This window comes from Apteryx rowi, unplaced genomic scaffold, assembly GCF_003343035.1.
Source record: "Apteryx rowi isolate R43461 unplaced genomic scaffold, aptRow1 scaffold_19, whole genome shotgun sequence".
In the NCBI taxonomy this organism is placed as follows: domain Eukaryota; kingdom Metazoa; phylum Chordata; class Aves; order Apterygiformes; family Apterygidae; genus Apteryx; species Apteryx rowi.
In genome coordinates this window covers 4,034,460-4,060,650 of record NW_020448196.1, presented here as the reverse complement: position 1 = coordinate 4,060,650, position 26,191 = coordinate 4,034,460, and the positions used below count along the sequence as shown (strand labels likewise).

The 26,191-nt window shown below is 50.7% G+C and overlaps 1 protein-coding gene across 5 annotated transcripts in view; it reads right to left on the bottom strand.

The window, feature by feature from the left end:
- Nucleotides 1-759: 759 nt before the first annotated feature.
- OLFM1 (olfactomedin 1) overlaps nt 760-26,191 on the bottom strand; it is a 37,259-nt gene continuing 11,827 nt past the window's right edge. Inside the window, exons 1-7 of one of the 5 annotated variants that reach the window (XM_026062154.1) lie at nt 25,901-26,050; nt 25,018-25,032; nt 24,087-24,236; nt 18,320-18,475; nt 15,517-15,736; nt 6,541-6,647; nt 760-2,500 (exon numbers count right to left, since the gene is read on the bottom strand). In XM_026062154.1, coding sequence (XP_025917939.1) covers nt 1,826-2,500; nt 6,541-6,647; nt 15,517-15,736; nt 18,320-18,475; nt 24,087-24,236; nt 25,018-25,032; nt 25,901-26,050 — 1,473 coding nt within the window. In that variant the 3' untranslated portion in view covers nt 760-1,825. Of the gene's footprint in view, nt 2,501-6,540; nt 6,648-15,516; nt 15,737-18,319; nt 18,476-24,086; nt 24,237-24,964; nt 24,976-25,017; nt 25,033-25,900; nt 26,175-26,191 lie in introns of those variants that run through there. The other 4 variants (XM_026062159.1, XM_026062155.1, XM_026062156.1 and 1 more) reach the window with 4 other exon arrangements.

Genomic DNA, 26,191 nt, shown 5'->3' with positions numbered 1-26,191 from the left:
CAGCTGGGGTGAACGGGAGCACCGACAGGAGCCGGGACCCCACATATTCCACGACATACAGCAGCAGCCAGCAGAATGATCCCGGCAGTGGTGCCGGGTGCCTGTTAGAAAGAGCCCTGCAGCAGTGGGGAGACCATAAGATGGAAGTGCATAAAGGGATAGGGGAGAAGTGTGGGATTTACTAAAGGCTGTTCAGAAGAGCATGTGAGCTTCCAGCACCTTAAGCCCCCAAATATTAAGAGCTTTAGGAGCATTCAGATGGAAAAATGCCTCAGATCATTTCAAGGCAAGGGCTGCTGTACTGCAGCATTCTGCAATGCGATGAGGTCTTTGCTTTGGCAAAAACAAGATGATCTTGACTGTATTGAGTGCTCAGGCCCAAACAGTAACAATTGCTCATTATAATAAGCTTTGCAGTGCTAGATGCAATAAATGGAAGATTTTTACCACTCCAACACTCTAGCAAAATCATGATGAAAAGCAGTCTAAGCATCCGAGAAGGAAAATGATGCAATTCCATCAGGCAGTCCAAGGCACAATATCTTCAACCCTAACAAACGCGATAGACAACATCATTTTCCCCTGTTGCAGCACTGACATCAAATACTGTCAGCTCCCTGTACCTCACTGCGCCGTCGCCTGGGGACGCAGAGGAGGCTGAACGCTCAGTGATTACCAAAAAACCCAAGAATTCCTGTTATTCTGCCCCTCTGCTACGCACGTTTGCTCAAACACGGAACAGACAATAAGCAAAACCGGGAAGTCTCCTAATATTTTTATTGTTCGTTAGATAACTGTGGATAGTACAAAGTTTTCCTCTTAAAAAAAATTAATTACCTTCACACTTTCATAAACAGGGCTTCCCATGGGAATCTGATGCCACAGACTTTCCACAGAAGCTATTTCCAACCACCATAATGCTATGTAGATATTATAACAGTAAGAGAATATTCTTGTAATTATCAACATGAAATTGGTTAGCTGTGTATAAGGGTGAACACTGATCTTTTTTCTTTTTAGAAACAAAACCATCATTTATTAATCCAAACTACATCATTGCATTTACAACATTCATTGCATAAACTGGACATACAAAGTTTTGCCACCTCTGGTAAATAACAGACATACATTATACAATATATTTGCTGAATACATAAGTTCAAACAATATGGGTACAACAACTTGTTCATAATACATACTTAAACCATCGTGTTTAATAGTTACTAAGACACAGATCCATGAGCTACTTCGGGTCTCAGCACAGTTAATCTAAGTGACAAAAACACAGTTGAGAGACAGTAGCTGCTATGGAATGCAAGAAAAACTAACCTGTGATAGGGCTTATTCAGACAGCGAGAGCTCCTCACGGGTCAGCTTTTTCAGCTTAGAAATACAAATCACACATCCATCACAGCTGACCGCGGTGTCAGAAAATGTCCATGCAACCCACACAGAAGAGAGCAAGTCTCCCAAGGATAAACTTTCAACAGTCATTGCCTTACTTCTTTAGTATGTACTATAGATTTGCTATTGGAACAAAAACCAAAACAAAACCCAAAACGTAAGTGGTTCTTTAAGTGCAGTTCCAGCTGCAAGTACATGATTATTCTTAAGTCTATAACACAGGGCCAGACTTCTAGAAATGTAGAGGTAATGCTGATCTGTCAGGTTTATGCTGAATAATCCTCCATGACGTTGATCTTAATTTTGGCAGCTGTTTATCTATTTAAAGTGTGTTTCCTTCACATTAATATTTTTGTTTAATTCCTTTCTCCCTTTTTTCTTTTTTTTTTCCCCCCTAAATAAGTTTCTAAACAAGGATGGACTACAACTCGTCAGACCTGATGACGTGGAAGAGGGTGACATTGTAAAGTATTTGGTGCCCGTTGTTCCAGGCATACAGGGCACGATCCTTGGGGTTGTAGTCCAACATGGAAATGTGCGAGTACTTGTTTTGGAAGGGGATGTCGATGTACTCGTAGGTGGAGGCGTTGGTCTGGTAGGCGTAGTGCACCTTGGTGCCTCCCGAGTAGCCGTTGGTGACATAGAGCGTGCCGCAGATGATGAAGGCCTCCCCGGCGCTGCGTTTTGGGTAGCTGGTGTTCCAGGTCTGGAGGCTCTGCAGCGTGTTGGGGTCCAGCTTGCTGATGACGATGTTGCCCGCGTTCTGGTTGGTGGCGTAGACGGCCCAGAGGCCGTTCTCATCCACCATGAGGTCAATGTCCGAGTGGCCACCCCAGGCATAGTGGTACATGTTGTTGTAGCCGGCATAATCCAGGCTGCGAGTCTTGAGAATGGTCTCTGTTTTCAAGTCAAACCTGATAATTATGTGGCTTTGGTATTTATTGAAATAGATAGAGCCATTGTAGACCACTTGACCAGTGCCAGACCATGGGTGAGGGAGACGGTGAGAGGTAAAATTGTCAGTATTCATGAAATCTGCCATGGATTTATACTCGCGGACAAAGCGGTTGTTGTGGTAGCTGTCCATGTACCAGACCTAAGCGAGCAACAGAAATGTGTTGTTAGAAAGCAGCAGAGAACCACCTTAACCCTCCCACGGGTTAGCAAGGGTTCCGCCTTTGCAAAGTCACCCTAGAAACTAAGCCGGGTGCTTAAATATAACGATCTGACAAACAAACCAGAGATGCCTGCCTTTCCAGAAAGCCTGCCTTTCTTCCCCACTGCACCTCATGGCATTTGTGAGAACGAGGGCAAACGTGAGAAGATCCCTCTGGTTTCCCCTCCTGCCCTGGCACGGCTGGTTTGGCATCAGCTGAGGGGCTCTGAGTGCCGGGGCATCCCATGGAGGGTACGGAGAGCCACGGGAGTAGCTGCCCGCAAGCTCCAGGGTTGGAAGAAATCCAGAGCAAACTGCCAGGAGGACGGATTCATTCGGCAGCCTGCTGGAAAATGATGCAGCCAGAGCATGTCACCTGTGCTCAGAAGTCAGCCTGGGCTGCAACCCAAAACACAGCCAAGAAATCATCTGGAATCAGAAAGGTGTCCCAGATGGGTAAGCTGATATCTCCCCAGGAGCTTGGGAACTTAAGCTGTTCCCTGGAAGTGCTGTGTGATTGACACTGTCCTCCTAAAGGGCAATTAACATCTTTCTCCAACTGGATAAAGCCAGAATATTACGCTGCTCCTGCTTTTTCTTCCTGTAAGCCCCATCATGGTAGCACTTACTACATTATATCATCTGCTGTGCAGAACTCCATTAATTTGGCATGCAGAAGCATATGAATGCAATCACTCATTGTCAAGGAAATTTGGGCAAAGTCCATATTGGTTTAAAAATCATGCACTCCTGCATCAAAAGCTTAAACCTAGGCTGCTGCAATATAAGAGACAAAGACATCAAAATCTCACTGTTGGTGAGATTGCAACCAATTCTGAGGCAAATGACTGGGCTAGGAGTTAACAGCAAGACGAAACACAAAACATCCATCTAGTTAGTGACATTGTCTGCATTTGTTGCCTAAAAATAAGACAGCTGCTTTCTACAGCAGGAGCTGCGTAAGCAGGAGAAGAGGTAAGAGATTAAATAGCAGCCAGAATGCCTTTAAAGACACAGATTTGGCTAATGTCTTAGTGCAAGTTTTTTTTGCAACCCCCTTGCAAAATCTGATCAAATCATCTCTGCAATGGTGTTATTTCCAAGGTCCATCAGAAGAGCAGACATATATTTGCACGCGGTACGTGCATGCGTACTGTAGCTGGCTTGTTATACTTGAAGGGCCAAGTGAGGTCTGCAAAAACTTCGTAGGGAACGTTAGACCCCCGTCAGTACTGCCCTGACTGCGGCCACTGCAGAGGAACATGTGCCAGATTGCTTCAGTCTTCACACTTCCACTGTGGGCTTGAGGGTGGCAGCAAACGTAGCAGGAAAAAAACCACCATGTTGCTGAGCCCATGGCAGAAGATCTCCTGCAGCACGGGAGGGTTTCCCCAGTCAGATGTGGTGCTGGAAAACATTCTGCAGCTAATGCAAAACCTGTGTTCAACTAAAATAGCTTGGGAAATGAGAAAAAGAAGCCCTGAAAACCAATTGCCCCTCTGCTGCTCCCACGTCATTATTTGGTATTAAAAATTTATACAACTCAGGGCACGTGTCTCAGTTTTAGAGACACAAAGAGAAACCCAGAAGAAACCCTTGTTATCCTGCTAGCGCTGCAAGGTGGCAGGATGCAACGAGATTTCATGCTCTGGAGAAGCAGAGACTGATGGAGAGCACTGCCTCAGCGCCGGCTGCCTCTGAGCAACCCTCTCCCACACGGTCTTGCCAATACGCATCGATCCTGGCGCTCAGCATCCGCCCGCTGTCTCGCCACCAGCCTTCTCCTGGCAGACTTGCTGTTTTGCCCCGTTGTTTTCAATGATTTCACAGCATGAACAAGAGACCTCGCGAACCACCAAACACCTCTGGCTTGGTGACATAACCTGGATGTGACAAACTACCCAGTTTCTCCCCATCACCAGCTTCCACACGCTGCCAGGAAGCCAGTGAAATCACTTAATTGCGTGCTTCTAATAAAAATGCATAGTAGATTTATATATTAGATACACACGCACACTCCCACAAAGCTTGAGCTATAGTCCAGAGAAAACTGCTTTGTCTACTCTCAGTAACAAAAACCCACTGCAGAAAAAGACATAGGTAACAATTTAAAAAAGAACTGGCTTCAGACAAAGCTCTCTGAAGACAGGGGAAGATCTTCAGCATGGGATTAACCAACTTAAGCTGCGACTGGCCTGACTCCCCCTTCACAGACCTATAAATCAGGCCCAACTCCATCAGTGCCCAGGGATGGGGCAAATGCAGCTGTGAACAAAAGGGGTTGCGATGTGGGTAAAGCCTTCCTGTTCCGCTTCATGATTAGGATCTTGTTGGGGTTGTGTGTGAAGTTCTGCTTCATAATTGTAAAGCACAGAGGTGGTATATTGGGGAACCAGCACCAACCACTTGGCTGCTGGAGGGGCATCTATAAACCCCTTGAGGGAAAGGGTCAGACATCCCATATAGCTGCTGTTCAGGCTCACGGCACGTCCACGGCCTGGCCCGTGAGACACAACAGACAAGGGCCAGCAAGAGAGAGATCCACCTCCACCTGCCTCCATCAGACCAAGCGACTAAGCCTGCATCAATTACAAGGTACGACAGCAGCAAACTGGTTGTCACGGGGGCCTGTCTCCAGCTCTGTCTCCAGCTTTGAAAATAAGTATTTCAATTCACCTCGCTATTTGTGTCACAGCAGGGAACCCTTATCTGCTGACAGCACTCCCATCCCTTCTGACACTATCTCCAGGCATTTCCTAAGGCTCCCGCCAGCGACGCTGGAAGCTGGCTCTGGCACCATAATGAGCTCCATCTCCGGAGATCTTGCACTTCTCCCGGAGCCTCCCAGGAACGTGCGTAGGAAGCCAGCAAGGAACCGGAGCTGGAGAGACACCGACATAGACCATCTGCCCAGCTCCTGAACACCCACGTTTGGAGCGAGGAAACCTCCCCGAGCAGGATCTGCACCAGCAGGCGTGAAGGGTGGCTTCTCCAAAGCATCCCTAGTCCTCGCTTAGCTATGGAAAGCTGATCACAGGGCAAGCTCTCAAAATAGTCTCCCCCAACACAGCCCTTGACTGCGCCTTCATCCTTTGATGAAGGCTGCTTCACACAGGAGGGAACCTCCATGTAGCTGAGGTCTGTGATTTTTGTTTTGTTTTTCTGCCTACAAATCCTCAGCAAACACTCAAGATATTTTCCATTCCATCAGTCATGGGAAGCCTGGATTGATTTTCAGCCAGTTATTGGCCTCCTACCTCCCTGGGATCAAAATTGAATGGTCTGAATAGAAAAAAAGACCCAAACAAAGCAAAACAAATCTCTCTCTGGCTGCAGTCAGTTAATTCTTCACAACAACGATGGCGGAGGAGGGAGGGCAAATGGAGTCAAACGACATTACTGGAGGCGCTGCCAGCAGAACAGCAGCAGCGACCGGGATTGCGGGGTCCTTCTGCTCAGCCCCAGCTCCCTCACACCTGCTGCGGGCACAGCCTCTCCTAGGCACGCGTGGTGGCTGCCCACAGCCGGAAAACACAAACCTGGACAAGAAACCCTGGCCCAAGATTTGCTTCTCCCTCCCGCTGGGGGCACAGACCTTGTGTCAGTACTTCCGAGATCAAGCACCCCTTCAAAGGGGAGAAGTTGGCTTGGAAGAGGATGGAGGGAAGGGAAAGAAGAAGTTCTCCACCCGCAGCAGAGCCCAGCTCGGCGGGCAGGAGAGAGGCGCAAGTTTCCCGTGCCCTGGGAAGAGGTCCTGGCGCTGGGCTGCCCAGCTCCCCCTCCTCATCCTCCCTCCAAGCATGAGCCTCGCTAGCTTCCCATTGCAGACAAGGTCAGCGGAGCCCTAGGAGATGAATTCAGGCCCGTGCAAGGGCTTCACAACGCACAGCGTGGCCTTCAGCGCTTGGACTTAATGAGTTTGTGATGATCTTGGCCATGACATCGGGGGGAGCACAGAGATGAAGCCGTCGCACTCTTACCTTGTTTTCTCCCTCAGGGGCGAGAGGATCCGTCATCCACGATCCAAACCTGGACCCTGAGGTTTTAATTGTGATCGGGTCACTTATTCCGGTCAGCTTGCCGCAAGCTGAAAAAAAAGAGCACAAGGCTGGTGAGCACCACTTTGAACACCTGACCACCGTGGCTTTGGCCCATGCACGAATCCCTGCGGGACAGCCTTGCCCCCCCAACCCCAGGACTCTGGCGAGTGGCACCAGTGTTAAAACCGCCCGGGCCGCTCTGCCCACTGCTCTCCCCAGCCGATGGCAAGCTATGTTTTCATCTAATTAGAGGTAATTAGGCCAAGAACAACTGTCACATGCTTTGGTTTGTTCCATTCCTCTTTGTAACAATTCTCCTTATCGCGCTGCCCCCAAGAAAACAAGCTTTCCCGCAAACAGCCGTGCTGCTAACGTTGCAGAATAGGAAATGAGGAGAGTTAGCCAGGGTCAAGCAGCCAGGTGGAGAAATTAGCTGAATAGCTATGCTCATTTCTGCGATAATAGAGTGGGTGCAACCAAGATGAAAAGACAGACGCGTCTATTCCAGCCCTGCTGGAAACATGCATTTGTTACAGGTTATGCAAAGGAGGGAAAAAAATGGGAAATGATATACACTATAAATCTCTTCCCTACAAAAACATCTACTGGCTTCTAACAGCCGCTTTCTCTGTTGTCTATCATGTCTGCACGCTTAAGAGACATGAATGTATTTGCCACCCCTCCTCCCACCCTTCTGTGAGCCTGGAGAGCCCAGCGAACGCCAGGAGAGGAAGGCGAATGCAGAAGATGCATCCTGAAGCCCCAAGCTCGGCTGTGGTGCTCAGCCCCTCGCAAAGCCTGGGAGAGCAGGGCCCGGCTGCAGTGGGTGCTCCGTGCACCCGGGAGCTGCCGCTGGGACTCCTGCTCGAACTCCCAGCATCACCCAACCGGGAACGTGAACCTGCACAAGAACGGCTCAGAATTAGGTGCCTCATCCCGTTGAGTTCGGATCCCCCGAATTCAGGGGGCACGTCAGCACATCGGCAAGCCCAGCCAAGCGCCTAGCTGCACTTTTCAGCCCTAAGCACCCGGTGAGACCAGCTGCACCTCTCGCCCTCCGCTCGCTGCGCTGGCAGCCCGGGGCAGCCCGTTCCCTCTCCGCGGTTCTGTCTACTGACACCGAATCCAGCCGCTCTCCGGGGACCCCGTGAGTCGCTGCCTGCAATGCTACAGTCCCAGCAGCCAAGGTGCAGCCATATGCCGATTGCCCGGTTACAGCAATAGCCACAAGCCTCAGCCAAGCTGCCATTCCGGGCTGTGGAAACACTAGTATTTTAGCGTATGTGCACAGAGAAATGACAGGCAAAGAGACAAAGTACGATGCAGCAGGAGGAACTGCAGGATCGTATTGAACGTACTGTTGCTACGAGAGCGGTCATTTAAAACCCGGACACACTCCGTGCAGATCAGGTCTTGCCGCAGCATCTCCTGAGCAAGCCACGCTAAGGTCAGTGGCTCAACGGGGACGACTGCAAGCTCAAGATCAGAAGGGGTTTCTTGACTTTTCCCCTTTGATGTGGAAGCCTCTGGCAGGCTCATCAAGGGGAAGGTCGCAGAGCTCAAACGGAGCGCCTGCTGCCGGGGCTGGGTTTCGAGGCTCGCGCTGCACTGCGGTGTGAACGGCTCCTTTACTCAGCAGAGGAAGTCTGGGGCCAGGGCCTCAGGTGGGGGTTAGCTGAGGTGCTGCTGAAACGTGTGTGGAGCTCTGCCAGCTTCTGCCAGCTCAGGACAAGGTCCTTCTGCTCTAAATTATCAAGTACCTACACCTAGGATTCCTGTAATACCTATTAGCTGACTTTCTCCTTAGTCCGATTGAGGCCACTGGACATATCCATGTACCTCAGGTCTGAGCTGCGGGGCAAAGGGGTCACCCCTCCCCGGGGGTATTCAAGGGAAGGAGATATTCCCGATATGCATCGGCATCACTCAGCCAAGGGAGCCATCGGGCTTGCTACAGCAGCGACTGCTTCTCCCCCTTTGCACCGGGTAAAAGCACCGGGCAGCAGGGCGCTGAAGGCCCTCGATTCGGCAGAAGGGAGGGAGTCGTAGGGCTGCCTTTTGAAGACTTCTCCAAAGGTGTGGTCAAGAGAAGGGAGAGCAGAAATCCAGACAGCGCTGTCACTCGTAGGGAGGCTGCAGTTCACGCAGGCTGACTGCAGCAGGGCTCATGAACAACCCCAGCTCAGGAGAGCAGGAAGGCAGCTCACGGCTGCTCTCCCCGAGGGTCTTTCGGAGGTGGGGTGAATAAATTTGACAAGCAAGTCTCAGGCAACCCTATTACCTCACCCTCTGCCCTGAAGAGTGGCCTTCGGAAGCCGAGCAGATGATGCCTCCTGGTCTGCTCTCCCCACCTCCCTCTTGCTCTCTTCAGCACTCAACGAGAAGGTGCCGCCTTCGCCACAGGACATCACACGCACCTCGGCTACCCTCCTGTGCAAATGCATTGCAAACAAACCCCTTCGTGTTACTGTGAGGGAGGGGAAAGCAAGGTCTGTGCTAGACCGAGGGACACGTACTGGCCTTGCCTACCCAAGGCACCACCCGAAAAATGCTGCGCCTTTGGGCTTTGCAGCAGCGGAACAGCCTGTTCTGCTTAGCGCACCATAAAAGTGAAGAAGCAGCAAAACCAACCCGCAGTGCCTTTAGGACAATGACACAAAGCCTGGGACAAAAAACACATCTCTGACCCAGCCTGTGCTCCTTAGCTCTGCTACGGAAAGCACAGTCCCACCACCGCTCATTACTTCCTAACGTTATCTGCCAAACACCTTTGTTTCTGCCTTCAGCTTTGGAGCTGAGGGGATATCGCAGAGGTTTCTTCTACCTCCTAAAGAGAGAGGGCAGAAGGAATCGGAGAGACCACACCAAAAAGCACAGACCTTCCCCAGCCTCACTGAATTCACCCCCCTGCCTGCCTGCTTCAAAACCTCTCCGTTCACAAGGAGAGCAAGGTATTGACAAGGGCATGCGAGGGGTTAAAATAATAAATGCCTAATCTCTCACAGATTCCCCTCGCAGAGGCCCAGCCTCCCTCTAATCACGGATCTGCTGCATGCTGCCTGCCATTATCGGAGCCCTACATTGCTGTCACTTTATCTCTTCCCTTCTATTTCCCTGGAGAGAAAGGTTGTATAAAAACTCATTGATTAAAAAAAGAAAAAAAAAAAAAGAAAGAAAGAAAAGCCGCCACAGCTGATAAGGGTAAACGGGTGTTGTTTGCAAGGAGTGAGGCTACATCTCATGCACGTATAGCTGGAGGCACGTTCATAACAGCTCTTCAGCAGTGCACGCAGGCTGCTCTTACACACACCGAGGTGTTTTCTGTCTCGGTGTAAATCGATCCCGGTGCCCAAGATGCCCAGTGTCAAAGTCTTTTCCTTATCACGCTCCTCTGACTTGCACAAGGGAGTTTTTAAGCCCCAGCTGTGACTGCCTAAGTGCCGATGCTCCATTGCCCGGCAGCGTCCTGTCCCGGCCCCGCGGGAGCAGCGGGGTGGTGGGGCAGCCCCCGTCCCGGCGCGGGGGTCCTGCTTTCACAGCGCAGACGCCGGGGGACGCAGCGGGACTCGTGCCCTGGGGCATTCGCATGGCGGTTCTCAGGCCAAATATCTCCAATTTTTCCACTAAACACAGGAACGGCAAAGATGCTGCCTTCGGGACTGATTTTCCTTCGAGGACCATTTTTGATGCTCAAATACCCTGAGCATTTCAAGTTACTCGGGGATGAAGGTGAAATGGGAAAGCACGATCTAGTGCCCGCACGAGCCCGGGACACGGGGGGAAGCCTGTGAACAGCAGTTATCTGGGCATGCACAGAGAAGCTGGTTGCGCCCCAGTTTTTCCAGCTCTATTCAGATCCCTGCAACTGTGACCCACTGAGGCCCGTGCATCCCTATTTCCTGGAAAATTGCACAAAATCAGCCTCTTCCAGACTGACCCTCCAAGGCTGACCCAGCAGCTGAGGTGAGCAGCAGTGAAGCACCACCCTCATGCACACAATCCCTCCCCTGTCCTCTGGCCATGCAAGGAATTTTCCACCAGGAGAAGATACGCGTTCCTTCAGCCAGTTAAAACGAGAGCTACCATCCTCTCAGGATGCTCACACCCCCGCTCCATATTTCTCCTAAGATCCAGCCCACAAGTGATGTTTAGCAGCTCAGCAGCAATTTCTCTGCCAACGCAGCCAACCGCACTGTCCGACTCCAGGCTCCGCGGTGCCGGTTGGGCTGGCGCTGCTAAGGCCCAAGAGCTTTCCATGAAATCAAGGTCTGATCCCTCACTCCCTGCTCCCAGGCCCTTCACAGCAGCGACAGAGCTGCAGTTTTTGAGCAAAGGCTGCCAGGAGAGCAGACCCTGCTCGTTACACTGATTTCACAGCGTGGAACCCTCTCGCCAGCACTGCTAGCGGGCAGGAAGGTCTTGGAAAAGATCCCAGAGGGAGGTGAAGTCCCTCGAGCAGATTTTGCAAGCTCGTGCCACGTGCCAGAGCCCCGTGCAAGGCTGCAGGGCTCCCCCGGCTCCTGTTCCCACCCGGCAGTGCTCGGTTTGCAAGATGCAAAAGGCCCCTCAGTGCATCGTGCAACCTAACGTACTGCCCCGCGCCAACGCCAGCTTTAACGCGAGCAGCGTCGAGGGCCTGCCCTCCGCCGGGACAAGAGCAGTGCCGGGAATGGGAGCACGCCCGGCCAAGAGCCCTCCCGCCTGGCGCTCATGGAAACGCACCCGGGACAGGCTCTCGCTCAGCAAGAGAAGGGGAAGATGCGTTTGCTCTTTCCCCTTATCTACACTAGGATCGCAGGCTTTTTTGCTGGGATTTTTTTGCTTAGCCCCTGTTTCCTGGAGAAGCAGCACATATCAGCGCTGTAAGAGTCAAGGGAAGCTTGTGCCATCAAGCAAATATGAGCCCGCAGAGCGCAGCTGTGCTAAATCCACCCTCCAGTTCAAGGAGGAGCCACATCCTCTCCCATCCTCCAAGACTTCTCTCAGGAACACTAATGGAAACTTAAAATCCCTAACAAACAGTGATCTTTAAAAATGCAAATAGAATAACAAAGTGAATGTGCCATTATTGATTTCCCCCTACACACACACACATGCAGTTCAGCATCAGGAAGTGTTTTCACTACTGATCCATCAATATGCTTTGGAAACCCAAAATACTGAAAAGGGCCTTGTCTAAAGAAAATGCTGCGACACTGTGGATGGCAGCGCTGTCTGGAGGATGGGGAAAGGAGAACTGGACGGGAACACAACGTAAACGTGCTATTTCTGCTGTCCATCCCGCGCTTTCGCAGCAGCTCCCTGATCTGCTTTGGGTGCTCCTAAGCACTATTCCAAGCTCACGAGCTCCCAGGCTGCGGCACACTAACAAGCGCTGGATGAGCAGCACTTGTCAGCCCAAGCATGGGCAAATCTAAGCTAAAACACGTTATCCGAAACTCCAGTGAATCCCTCTGAGCAGGTAATTTGTGGCAAATAACAACAGTCAGCAAACAGGGCCTCATCTTGCGCCAGCAAAGTGTCTGGAAGGTTGTTATCTGAATTTAACTCAATTAACTACCGTTTTCACCGGTTTACACTCTGGAGTGATAAACAACATTGGAAATTCAATCTATGCTGCTTGCTCTAAGTGACCAAACAAATCACCGGTGCGGGCGAGCAGGCGAACCCTCCCAGGGCAGACCCTGGCGAGACTCGGTGTCCAACTCCGCTGCACCTGGGGGTTGCAGCAAAGCCCCGAGACCCAAAAGCGCCCCGCATGCTGGGGGCCACCGAGAGGGCGGACAGGCAGGAGGAGAAAGAAGGGGCACAGCCAGAGAACCTGGACAAAGCCTCAGATAAATTCCCAATAAACCAAATGCTTTGGGAAAGAGCTGACTGGAAGAGCTGCAAATGTTTCTAGGAAGAGTTGCTTGCAAGAGCTTGCTGTCCTAGCTGCCTTACAAAGAGTTTTTCATCTAAAAGGGCTGTATAAGGATGCAACACACCTGTCTAGCATCAAGCTTAGGTCCATTTTAGAAGAAAATAAGAAAGAAAACCTCTGTACTAACCTCTCCCCAGGATAATTCCCTGCCCTGCTGCAATGCTCTCCTCCTCAGCTATCAAGCCCAGGCCTGCTGCTGCCCAGCAGTTAAAGCCCCACAGAGTCACCTGACAGCCAAGCAGCCCCTTAACCCTTCCCTGCACATCTCAGCCTGTTAAAGATGCTCCTGCCCATCAGTTCCTATACATGGACAATTTCAGGAGAAGAATAACACTCTTCCTGCTGCAGCGTGGCCACCTTAGGGAAGGAACCCGTATCATGTAGCACAAATAGGTGAAAATCACATCAGAACAGGGAGAAAAATCCAGGTGCAGACCAGAGTCTTACCAGGGGCATTGACCTGGGCTGGTTGCCACAGCTAAAGGACCTGAGCACCAGGGGAAGATGTAATTAGCCAGCACTGGCACAGAGGTCACCCTGGTTCCCGAGTTCCTGCTTCCCACATTTTATACATCAGCACCCACTCGTCAGCATCAGCTCCCAGCTGTGAGCTCCTAATCAACATCAAGACCCAGCTTTAATCTGGGGGAATACAAAATATCCAATGAAACACAGCTCAGGAATGGTCCAGAAGTCCATCCTGCTTAGAGCCTGGAGGCAGAAGGTCTCTTGCAGCCCAGCAGCGTGCGTGTGAGGCTGGTCCTGGGACTGCGGGCAGCGGGAGAGGCTAACGGTGCAAGAGGAGACCCTACTTCTGCAGGTCGAATGGGTTGGGGAGCCACTTCTCAAGGTCTGCCGCCACTCTGCGGGGAGGGATGCGGTGGACAGGAGGACCGAGGTGGTTTTGTTTAAAGAACTATCCTTGGCAAAGTATTCCCACGGCTGTGATTCGCACCCCCGGTCCTGCTGCCGTTCTCCCTCCCCATCACCCACAGCTTCTCTTCATCTCCAGGAGCTGGGCTGGAGGCTACGGATGCAGCAAACAGACGCCGCTTGGGCACCACCTCCTCATATCAACCCACCTCCGCGTTTGCAGGGGGAGGAATTAGAGGAGCTGGCTCCCGAGGCGGAGCCGCCCTCGCGTGAGGGACCAGGCTGGAGGTGCTGGGCTGCCAGGGGTTGCTGTGCCACCTGGGCCAAAGGGACATTTCTGTGCCTGCTCCCCATCCTTTCACATCCCGTCCCCTGAAGGACTGTCTTTCACCAGATGTTGGTGCGGGCCCCACGGGACAGAGCTCCAGGCTACACTGTTAGGCATCGCTAAAACAGAAGTTACCAAGCGATTACAACCTCGATCGTTTCTGTCCCTGTTAAACTTTCACAGTGAAATGCGAGTGGGCTAGAGCAAGGTCTGGACTTCAGCGACGCCCCGCAGCTGCCCCGCTCGGAGCTCGCGCTGCCTTCCCCGAGCCGGAGCGAACGTCCCCGTCGCGGGAAGGGCGGCTGAGACCGCGGTGGGCTGCATGCGCTACGCACAACGCGACGGCCTGGCTCGCCGCAATCTGATCCACCCCCGGCCCAAATCTGGGGCCACCAGCACTGAACCGTAAGTTAGAAATGAGATGCTCCCCCCTCGCTTAGCCGGCCGGGTTCGCGCCGGCCGCCCGGGCTCCTCCGGTGCGGCTCCCGGGGGCTTCCCCGCGCCTACCTCGCTGCGCCTCTTGCTCCAACACCTCCGAGAATCCGGGCTTGAGCGAAAACTCGCTCTCCTCTCCGAGGCTGCAAGCGACGGGCAGGCGACAGGGAAAGTACAAGATAACAGAGGACAGGACCGAAACGCTAAGGGAAACGCCGGGGAGGAGGCTGCTTACAGGAACGCAGAAGTGCCCCGAAGCAAGCAGAAGCAATCCCAACAGCACGGACAGGAGGGAAGCAAGACGTCACCTTGCCAAAGACGCATAATGCCGAGAACAGATCTGATCTTTCTTGAAGTTTCCTGAGAGTGTAATTTCATATGTGCTACCAAAATAGACTGCAGAGCAGTTAATGTGTTTAGATTATCTAAATTGCTTAACAAGAAAGTCAATAACGTAAGTAGGAATTAAATCAAGCCAGAGCTTTCGCAGCAAATGGCGGGGAGCTTTCTTGCCATCGCGGAAGGCAGCGCCCTTCGCTGCCCCATCTCCACCCTCCGCCTCGGGCCAGCTGCCGGTCTGAGCTACGGCAGCGGCTCCCCACCGTAAACCCGCCGGCTCCAGCGGGCCTTGGGGCAATTAACGCCGTCCAAACGAGACCACGGATGGACGCCTGGGGCTGGAGCACTGCTGCTTACTTGGCCTGCTTGGAGGGGTTCCCCGCGCGCTGGGGGAAAGGAAGCGCCGGGTGGGATTTGCGCCCCGCCTGGTGTCGCAGCCCACGCCGAAACACGAAGCCCCAGCAGCTACGCCATGCTCTCCTGACCAGGGCCTTGCAAGCAGCGAAAGGAAAGGGGAAAGGCAACCGAGCCCCAGCCCGCACACGTACCGCTTCACCAGGTATGCAGAGGAATCGCAAGCGCGCAATTTCAGTGCATACAGTCCAGTCCGGTGTGCAAGGTCCGGTCAGCAAAAAGATTGGACAGCGGTGTACAAGCAAAACGGGTGCACGTGTTTGCTTTGCATAAGCACTATTTAAAACAGGCTGGGTATTTACCGCATTTCACTGTCCACTTATGCAAACGCTGCAAAAAGCCACATGCCTAGTTAAGGGCCTGATCCTGAAGCACTTATGCCATCAGTAACTTTGGTCATGCAAGTAATTCTCAGCGGGACTGCTCCCAAGATTACTGTTACTTATAGCATAAATATTTACAGGATCAAACCTGGCTGTGCGAGCTCATCCCTTACAGCCAGGCAAGGCCCAAGGAGATGTCCAGTCTAGCATCTCTTTCTCCAGATGTGACGTGTTAACATTGATGGTGTTTGGCCAGTGCCACCATGTTGTTCTGAGCCTACCTAATTTTTGCATGCATGCACGAAGCCTTTCTTCAAGATTTGACACTCTGTTCTGAAGCTCTTCGTAGTCATAGGCGCCAATCTCTTCCTGGAGTTCGTTTAGAACTGACGTCAGATTCTGGACCTCCTCTTTAAACTGCAATACCAATTTTGCATCGGCTTTGTACTCTTCCAACACTGGTATCAAAGGCCTAAGTTCCTCCATTTTCGCTTTTATTGCCTGCAAGGTTAAAATAAGCTTGGTTCAGTGCTATGCGTGCAAAAATCTGCAACACTCTGCCTTGACCTGGTTGCTTCCTACGTGAGTGCAATGTTCATAGCCCACAATTATTAGCATAAAAATTATTTTAATTATTATTTTGGTCCAAATGATGTATTGGAAAGAACATATTAAACAGGCTGCAGAACACCAAAATATTTGGGAAAGGCCTTTATTTGTCATTTTTAGAATGCAACATCTTAGGGTTACATGCTTCAGATCACATACACAAAGAGTTCTTTTTTTTTTCTTTCCAAAAAATAAAATAAAATAATATATATATGCATTGACAAGGGTTTCAAACTATTCATGAAATGCATCTACAATTGCATGCAAAGGAAGATCTTGGTAGTGTGGTTCAAGGTTCCTTAGTGACATATGGTGCTAATTTGGAAAATAATCAAAAAAATAAATGCATGGTGCAAAATGCTCTGTGGCCCTCTTTTCATGGTTACATGGGAGTGAACTGCTTCTTCAGTCACTGCAGCATTGAAAAAACTTGCTTTTAAGTTAGCCCTGTAAGCAAGAAAATGAAATACTGTTGAGGATCTAGCTCACTAACCTGCCTTATATAGATAGCCATTCATAGACAAATACTCTTACGGAACTAAAGAGAGAAAAAACACAAGATCCCCAAACCACTCACATTTTAATGCTGGCATTAGCAGAAACAAAATGCTGTGGCTGTTATTTAAAATGATGCCTTGGCAGCAAATTATACAAAAATCCCTTACTGTTTTTAGGCATGTTATAAAGAGCATAAAAATCAAAGTCATTATGCAATTTATTTTGCAGAAACGCAGACTTTTTTTTTTCCCCCTAATTAAATAAAGGCCTTCTTTAAAGGCCCAGTATACAGCATTTTGTTGAAGATGCTTTGCTCCAGCAGCTAATGAGCAGACATAAATATGCATGCACCTACCCGCTAATGAAGCATGGTTAGTATACACAGGCTACCTGGCACTGGTGTCCGTTAAAGTAATGTATATCCAGAACAGCACAGAGACCAGAGTTACGGATTTACAGGGCTCTAATATTGGACTGTCTGACTCTGGGGTGAATGGGATCAGAAACTGGCCCCCATAGCCTCACGTCTTCGCTTTCCATCCGCTCCTATTTAAATCAACAGGCTTTCCTTCCTGCACTTTGCTTGGGGGAAATGCTTTTATTTACTTACTTATTTGCACTTCCTGGGGCAGGTTCCCTATCAGGAAATGGGGCGGTCTAAAACTCACCGGAATGAAGAAAAAAAGAAACTTGTGCTTAAATCAGAAAGGCAGGCCTTAGATCCAGACTGCTGAGCTAAACTTATGGTCCCGCGGTAACTGGAAATGGGGGAGCGGAGGAGGTGGAACTGGTGAATGTTTTTAAGAATCTTCTTCCCAGATTTTTATGATGCAATCTTGGTATTTCAGTATTCAGCATATCAATTAAAATTTATATGGTTTAAAACGCCAGTTAGCTGGGTAGCTGATGGGAAACAAGGGGGAAACCTTCTCCCCAAATTTCACTAGAAATTTTCTCAGTCTGTTTTTTTTTTTAATTAACCCCAAATTTTACTAAATTTTAACATTTCGGATATTGCTGACAATCTCTTTTCGGCAATTTCACTCGTTCTCATCCAAGCTCTTGCAAGTTCAATCACTGCTTGCAATGACAGCTTCATTTAAAAGGCTGCTATCTTTACTTCTAATTTGCATGACAGCAGGACAGAACATATATAATTCATCAAAAGGTGCTGGCTCTGCTCCCGAGATCATTACTTCAGAGCTGGACATTTACACGTCCTGAAGCTGCATAGTTGGCCAGGCTGAGGACAGCTGCAGTAGTCGCGCATTTGTCTTTTGCCTGGTTTTCCTTGTTTGCCTGATTGATACGAGGAGCCGAAGGGAGCGAGAGGGAGGCGGCGTGGGGAGAGCCCATCGCTCCGCGCCACGTGCTGCAGAAACCACAACGCGGCTCCAACCCTCGGCTCTTCCCAGGCGTGACTTTGGGTAGGGTTTCCTCCCGGTCGGGCAAGGCTCGGGAGCGAAGCCCCGGGTCAGCGGAAGGCAGCACAACTGACTTCAGCCGGCCCAAGATTTCGCTCCGGATCCCCCCCCGTCTCCTTGGCCCCCAGCACGGCAAGGACTCGGGACTAACTAACGAAACGCGTGTGCTCCACCAGCGCCTTTCTCGCACCGTGCCGTGGCCCCCAGGGCTGTGTTGAAAAGCAGAGATGCCAGGTCCCGGCGGGGCTGATCCTACCGCCTGTGCGGCGAGGCCGGGGTGCCCTATTTGGGACACCCAGGCGGTTTGAGGGTGCAAATCTCCGAGAATATTATTTTTACCCTGCAGAAACTGTCTGCAGGATTTCGTGGCAGGGAAGCGATGCTGCAGCCTGGGTCTGGCTATGCTTTGCGGCCACGAGCACGGTGCGTGAGGTGGACCAAAGCCCCCGCAGGGCAACGCTAATCGAGGGAGGGCTGGGGGCCACAGTCCCTTGCTCTCCCTGCTGGACCTCTGCCCGCAGCTTTAGTAGCACTTTGCAAAAAAAAGACATACCTTAAACTGCCTTGCCAGGTGCTGCTTGTGGCTCTCTTCCACTTGCTTAAATTTTGATTCCAGTCCCCTCATCTGATTTTCCATCTTCTCGACGTACTGTAGGTCTCTCTGGGTCCGCCTGTCCAACACCTCTATTGACTGGGACATGTTTTGCACCTGCCAAACAAGAAGCGACCTGTTTAAAAGCAGACACTTCCACAGTCGCAAGGCAGCACCACCCGCATCCCGGTACGAAACACTGGCCTCTTCCCACGCAGCCAACAAAGCTAAGGGGTGACCGGCGTGCGCATTATTTACTAGTTAATCAACAGCATCGCGTACTGCTGTGACCCCACACTCTGAAACAGAGCAAACCGGCTTCGCAAACATTTATTCTGCCACGCTCCAGAAAATAATTTAAGCATCATACTTGCAAATGAGGATTGTGGCCAAGTATGAAACGCATTAGTCATAACGGCCTCTGCGCCAGGCAGCGACGGCACGCGGTGCCCGCCTTTGCAGAAGGAAAGGCTATTCGTTTAGCAGAAGCACATCCCACTACGAGAACGGCTTCAGTTGAGGTGTGCATTAGCATTTCCTCACGCGCCTAAGTGGCACTTACTGATTGCCTAAGTGCAAACTTTACTCCCAGCTAGTAAAACTTCATTACCCAAACAGGCTCACTATTTATGCGGCATCTGCCACCGCGCGCGCAGCTGCAGGTTAGGCTGCCCTGGAGCTAGCAAATAACGCGGTCGCTGGCGCGGCCGAGGCGTGCAAGCCTCCGCGCTGCCCGTCCCTGCCTGCCGGAGCCTGCCGGCGTTGGCGGCCACCGCGTGGGGATCTTTCCTCATCCGAGCGATGCCGCGTTCCCCCGCGCGGCCGAGCTGCGCGGCTCCCCGCGCGGGGCCCATCTGTGCCCGCCGAAGGATGATGTAAGAGCATTGGCTGGGCCGATCGTGAGAAAACGAGCCGCTCACGCTCGGGAAGGTGTCAAGAGGGGAGGAAAACGATAACTAGCATGACCTGATTTCGAAGGCTGGCTGTCATCTGATTTATTAAGATATTTCTCTCTCACATTTTTTTAGGCTGCAAAATGTTAAATGAAGCTCTGACTTAGCCAAGCACGTAAGCGCACATTTAACATTAAGCAACGGGTGTAATTTAAGGTCTTTGCATCCGGGACGGCTGTGTTTGTACCACATTCTGTACATTATGGGGCTCAGCCCACGACTGGTGCTCCTACCACTTCCACCTTACCAACAAAATAAGACTGAGCCTATCGATACTAGGAGGGAGGATGCCTGGGTTTAAAATGAATCAGCCAGCCAAGCGCGATGCTGAGTCAGGGCCCTAACATTAAAGGCATCCTGGTTCAAGTCGCTTCATCTGTGGGAGTCTGAGCACAACCCAAATGTGAGCCAAAACTGTCGCTGCAGATACCCTCCGAGACACTTTCCAGAGTTCGCGCTGCCACATCCGCTCCTGCCTGCGGCCTCGACAAAGCTCAGCGTAGAAAGGCTGAGCTGGGGAAAGAGCGCCGTTAAGTGCAACGTTTCCTCCAGCAAATCACGCTGCACTGCTGTGACTTACCTTGAAAGATGAAGCAAGGAGATGGCGTGACACCCGCACACGTCCTGGGCTCTCGGAGGCTACTTGCTGAAACCAGCATAGGTCAAATGCTAACTTTTGCGTCTGTATCTGAAGTGATGGAAACACCCATTGCTAACGCGTGATGACAGGAAAACTATTAGAGGGACCTATTAAAAATTCATGGACAAGCTATATTTCAAAGGCCAACAGTGAGGAAAAGAAGTGTTCTGTACAACCAGTACGACTGCTCCGGGGTCTAATAGTCTTTCTCAGCAAAGGGGAAGATATTTTCAGTCTCTGAGTCCCCATAGATCATCAGCAACGCCCAGAGACCGACAACCATCCTGACTACTGCCCAAGACCCAAGACCTGTTCAGGGAGGCGTGAGGAATGAGGAGGAGGAGAACACAACCATGTTGGTTTGGAGAGGAAAAGAGCCAGCCTGCGTTCAAACTGGTCCAACATTGCTCCTGTCCCTCACTCCGGAGATAAGTGAGCTCCTGGTGGACACAGCCAGATGCCTCTTATCCAGACTGCTCTGGCACTGATTTACCAGGGCTGGATATGGAAGAGTTTGAAGACCTCTCTTTGCCCTGAGGCAGGAGAGGGGAAGTCTTAGATGAGGATGACGGCTCCGCGGTCTCTCCTGTTAGATATTTTTATCCTGCTAATCCAGTCTATCCTCCTTTGAGTCAAGCTGCATCTACACAGCAGAATTGTTTGCATGGGTTGGAATAGGAATTACCTGCAGGGATTGTACAAAACTGATCTCATTTATTCCACTAATGCTTAACCCCAATTAAAGGCCAAGTTGCAAGTAATCAGAAAAGAGCATTTCCGTAAGGATACTGTGGAGTGTGCCAGCACCCCTGCCCCACAGGTCCCGGCTGAGGCTAAGGCAGGCTCCTTACGCTGTTCCTTGGATGGCGGAGAGGGAGAGAGAGACTCTGCTAGGAAGTGAATCAGAGCATCGCGCTCAGGCTTCTGCTCTGAATCACCTCTGGAGGAGTCTGGCTCTCCCCTGACTACAAAGGAAATTGGCCTCCTAACGTGCATCTCAACTGAGATGTCTAAAATTAGCTGCTGTGCTATTTCAGGAATGCATTTTACAAGTTCAGACTCTTGCTATTTGTTGCCCATAGTGTTTTCAACCAGACAAGATTCTGGTGAGACATCTAAAACTCAGTCTCTTTGTAAAACTCAGTCTCCATCATGCTTGATCTCTGACGCATCCTTCATCATCTGAAGATCTACTTGTTTTGCTTCATTAGCATATTAAGCCCTTGATCCAGCAAAGTACTTTGACACAAGATTAGATTTCAATAAGACTGCTCACATGCTTAAAGTTAAGCATGCACATAAGCGTTCTAATGAACTGAGACCTAAGCATATTGTCTCTCAGATCTCCAAAGCTTCATCCATTAACTGCTGCCCTTAAGCATCAGTTAAAACACTTTCTGCCCCCCCCCATTGTTTGGAGCGTGTACTCTCAACACAAAACCTCATTTTCCATCAAGCTAATGGGACAGATAAACCTGTGATTGTCTTGGGAAAAAGAGCTATTTTAATCATTAGAAATAGAAAATTGATACAAATGAAGCTTCCAATTCCTGTCATCTTGTTTGATGCAGAGTTGTTTCAGAATTAAATCAGAGTAACAGAGCTAATATTGGCCTGATGACTTGAGTAAGATTTATATGGCCAGTATCATGTTTTAAACCTGCTCATCCTTGCTTGTTGATCAGCTTTTTTTGCTGATTTAGAAACAGCTGTTCTAAGACCATCTTTGGGGTTTGAATCTGGATGAATCTTTATTATAGGAAGGGTACAGTAGCTTTAGGTAGCTGGACAAACTAGCTGGAGCAACAGCATGAGACATCTCAAAGGAGGTTTTTGTGGTCTACAGGAACAATCAGCAGAGAGATGGGCTCAACCTATTGACCTGGACATGAGAAGTCTATCTTGGAAGGACAGTAGAAGGCAAAATGAAGGCTGAGAAGAGATGTCATTGTCCTCTCTGTATGCACCTCAGGGTGAACATCAAGAGTGAAGAAAGAACTATTTAAGCTAGAAGATAGTGGTAGTGAAGAATAAATGCAGGCAAGAAACAAAAAAAAATGATTTAAGCATCAGAGGAGGAAGCCTTCCCAGAGTAACAACAACAAAAAAAAATCATTCTGAAGATAAAACATAATCTGCTTATGAGCAGGATTTAGGTGATGTCTTGGTTTGGACTTAGTCCAAGGCCTGCGCTCAACACCTGACACATAAGGCTGGAAGGGCTCCACGTACTCCAGCCAAAGATGAGCTCAGACACCTCGGTGTCGAAGCACCGGCTGAACAGTACGTGTGGTGGGGAGCAGACCACACTCGCCTTCGCTGACTAATGCTTGTTCTTTAAACTGATGGGGTGCCCAGTATTGCCTTGCAAGTAGCATGAACCGAAGTTTCTGTTCATACGTTCCTGTCCATGTGTTTAAGGTAGACGGGGTCTTGGCAGCTTTGAGCCTCAAGCTACGTTCAGCTGCCAAAGCCTCTCTGCAGAGATTTTCACTGAGGATGCTCTAATTGGTTTGTGTACACATATGCACACACACATAAATGCAGCTCTGTTCCGGCTCACAAAAGCAATGCCTTATTATCTCCATAGGTGAGTACTAAGTCTCCTCCTTTGAAAATCCAAACACAATTACCTGTTTGACACATTATGTTCCTTCATCTGCCGGCAGAGAGAAATAAGGAGACGTGAGTTTTCCCATCACAAAATTAGAGTTAAAATGTCAGACGGGGGAAGGGGTAGCAGGGTTTGAAATCCTTCTCAGGAAGCTGGAAGTTTGCCTTTGCAGTTGCATTTTCCTATAGGGATTATCATTTCAGTCTTGATCAAGACTGGATGTCTGGCACTAGGAGCCTCTTCTTTATTTTGGGGTTTTCATATAGGTTAGCGTAGGAGTGAGATGCAGACAGATCAGCACGCAGGTAGCATATCCTCGGAACACATGCCTTTAAATACCATTCCTCCCTCACTGTATTCATTGGCAGCCAGAAAGCTGCATAAGGGGGAAAAAAAATAAAAAAATCACTGAGTGTTTACACCCTCCACACTGGAGCTGATGTTATTCCAGGTCTTGCATACCCGACTCCCCTGTCCATTAGCAGAGGGCATTGGGTCAAAATTCTACTTATTTTACACACGTGACCAGTTCTGGGAACACAACGAGTCTCCGACTCCCATGTCATCCAGGAGGATAATTCTTGCTCCCTCTTAGACAAATGTTGTTCTGTTGGACCAACTGCTGTTTTTGCTTAGAGAAATAAAAGCTTTAGTGTAATTATTTTTAGAAGCCTATGACACACTGAAGAACTTTTTTTAGGGCTAAGTGTTTCCTGTCTTGGTTTATATACTTATCACATAGAAGAATCAGTAAAGTGTAGGTTTAATATTGTTACGAGTGACTAATACATCAGCTTCCTGAAAGCAGCGGGATAAAAATTATTTTGCCATGCATAACACATGCCAACGTAGCATTAGGGCATGAGGGATAATTACATACCCAGCACAAGAGTCCACTTACGTTTTGAAAAGAAAAGCACCATTTCACATGAAAAGGCATTTCTTCAATGAAATCTATTATCTGGAAAATTTCTTGTTATCAGGAATGCTTCCCTAATGAGATTCTTTGATCTCTTTGGACAGCAGACTATTAGAAACTAATCAAGTGGATGTCAACATTAGAAAGAAAACCACTAACTGTCACTTCTGTACTATCTGATGTCGACGGCTTGTGCCGTTTCATCCGACCTTTTTAATATCAGCTTGGCTAAGAGTGCATGGGCTTTGCTTTTTTAATTCTACCCTGGCTCGTCTGTTGGAGACTCATCCTTTGAAACCGCTTGTGCTAACGTAATGAAAAAATGGGTAAATTACATCTTTTTTTTTTTTAAACTGATGTGCTTCAGTATCATCTCTCTGATCTCAATCGTTTTAACCCGACTTTAGGCCGTGGTCCCTTTTCCTCCGCGCCTCCAAAACACCTAGGGATTTTTCCTCCCGACTGCGGCCGATTATCCCCCCTCCAGACGCGGGGACAGCGGTGGCACAGGAGGGCTGGCCCACGGGGTCCGGCTCTCCTGGGAACGGAGGCTCAGCCCAGCTCTCCCAGACTCGACCCCCCAGCCCGAAGCCAGCCGTTACCTTTTCTAATAGTTGTCTCAGTTGCTTTGTCCTGGCATCACGCGAGCACATCGTCTGCTGAGGTGCCACCACTGTGCATATACAACGTCCCTCGCTATCCTGGGCAGAGCTGTAGACCTGCCAGCTTTCCTCTGGGTTGGTAGGCAACACCTAATTAACACAGGGAAAGACGGGTTAAATCAAAAGGGGGAGGCCTGGCGGGAGTGCGGGGAGACGAATGCGGGAGGGAGAGAGGCTGAGTGGAAACGGAGGGAGAAAGCAGCATAAAAGTGGCAAATATTGGAACGGTGGAATAAACAGGCTCCTCTGGGGGCCCAGCAAGCAGGATTCACTTGCAATGCAAAAATATGGATTGGGGACAAATAACAGAAGGGTCTGAAAAGGAGAGCAAGAGTCGAAGCAGACGAGGCAATGCAAGCGGTAAAGTAGGGACATGAGAAAAATCACGAAGCGGCGAGGTTTGGTAGCGTGTTGTAAATCGCTGAGTGCGTCAGGATGCCCACCGAGCCGGGGGGAAACCTGCTGCCATGCCATCATTCAACCACACTCAACTTCTCCTTGACACTCAGAGGAGGACATGCAGCCTGAGCCGACGGCGAGGATACGGCATCCTGGCTGCGAGCTGAGCAGGCAGCAGCGTGCATCCGCAGAGCTCTCCCAGGCTCGGCACCGGGGAAATCAGCTCTTCCGAGTAAACCGATACCAGGAGTTACATTTCCCCCCCTCTTCTGGCGGACTCTCCCGGGGGTGGGGAGCTTCACCAGAACACCCGTTTCTCTCAAAATATTCCGAGGGTCCCAGGGAGGGAAGCCCCGGCGCGGTGCCCTGCGAAGCACGCCAGCAAACAAGGGATGCAGCCTGGAGGATGCGCCCGGCACCTCCGTCAGAGCTCCCAGGACGCACCATGGACAGGGAGCCCAGCAGCGAGCACAACGCGCTCTCCAGCCTCCCTCCTGCCCCCTGGGCTCTCCAAATCCCTGATCTTAATCCCCCTTTGGTCTCACAGCACTTTGCAAAATACATTATTTAATCATAATTCAGCCTCCGATCACTTTGAAGGCATCACTCTTTCACCAACCAGAAAGAAAACGTTCTTTCTACTGTTTCAACGTATTCAAACAACCTTGCAAATACCCACGTTGATAGACACGCACTGAGAGAGACATGGCTCGGCAGACAAACAGAGAGTTTGATCCTCTAGCTAAAACAACCCCAAAAATCTGTGTCCCATCATCCCTGGTAACATGGCAAAAAACCTCAGCTTCATTCACAACGAGCAGAGACACTACACGAAATACCTGTCTTGAAACAGCGAGCTGCAAAACATTAGCTTTTTTATAAGGCACAAGCATGCAGCCTGGAGGCGAAATGTACCCATTTCTTTCCTGCCAAGGGAAGAAGGAAGGCTTGTTTTCCTCAGCCATTGCCAAAGTGGTAAGAGCAGGCTCCCTGCTAGCCTTCCAGCAAAACAAGGACAGCAAACATACGGCGTGACCAAAATACACTGCTGCAACTTCTCCACCGCATTTTCCATCCCATTAGCGGCCGCTGCTGAAAGGCGAGGGAGCGGCGGAGATCCCGCGGGACTCGCACCTGCTCTCCCCAGCGCGGGGGCAACTTTGCAACCTCCGCGGCCGGCGGCAAGTCCGGGGGGAGCCGGGCGTTCGCCCCGAGGCAGCGGCGCTCCGGGCACCCGCCGGGGCCCCTCTCCCCGCTCCGCTCCCCGAGAGAGCCGGGCGGCCCCGGGGCAGGTCCGGGAGCCCCCCCGCCCCGCAGCATCCCTCCCCGCCGCCGCCGCCGCTCCCCGCACTCACTCCCGTGCTGCGGTCCAAGGTGCCGCCCGTGGCCGCGGTGAGTTTGGTGGTGTTGAGCCCCACGAGGGAGGGCAGCGTCTGCGACATCCAGTTGGTGATCATGGCCATGGTGCTGAGGACGACTCCAATCTTGAGTAAAGGCACGGACATGTCTGCGGGGGTGGGCGCCAGGCACCCTTCATTCTGCACCGGCGCCGGGCTCCATGCCGCTGGGGACGGGCTGCGCCAGCCCGGCCGCCGGCGCCGCTCGCTGCCGGCCCATCCTCCGCCGCCGCCGCGGCTCGCCGGGGC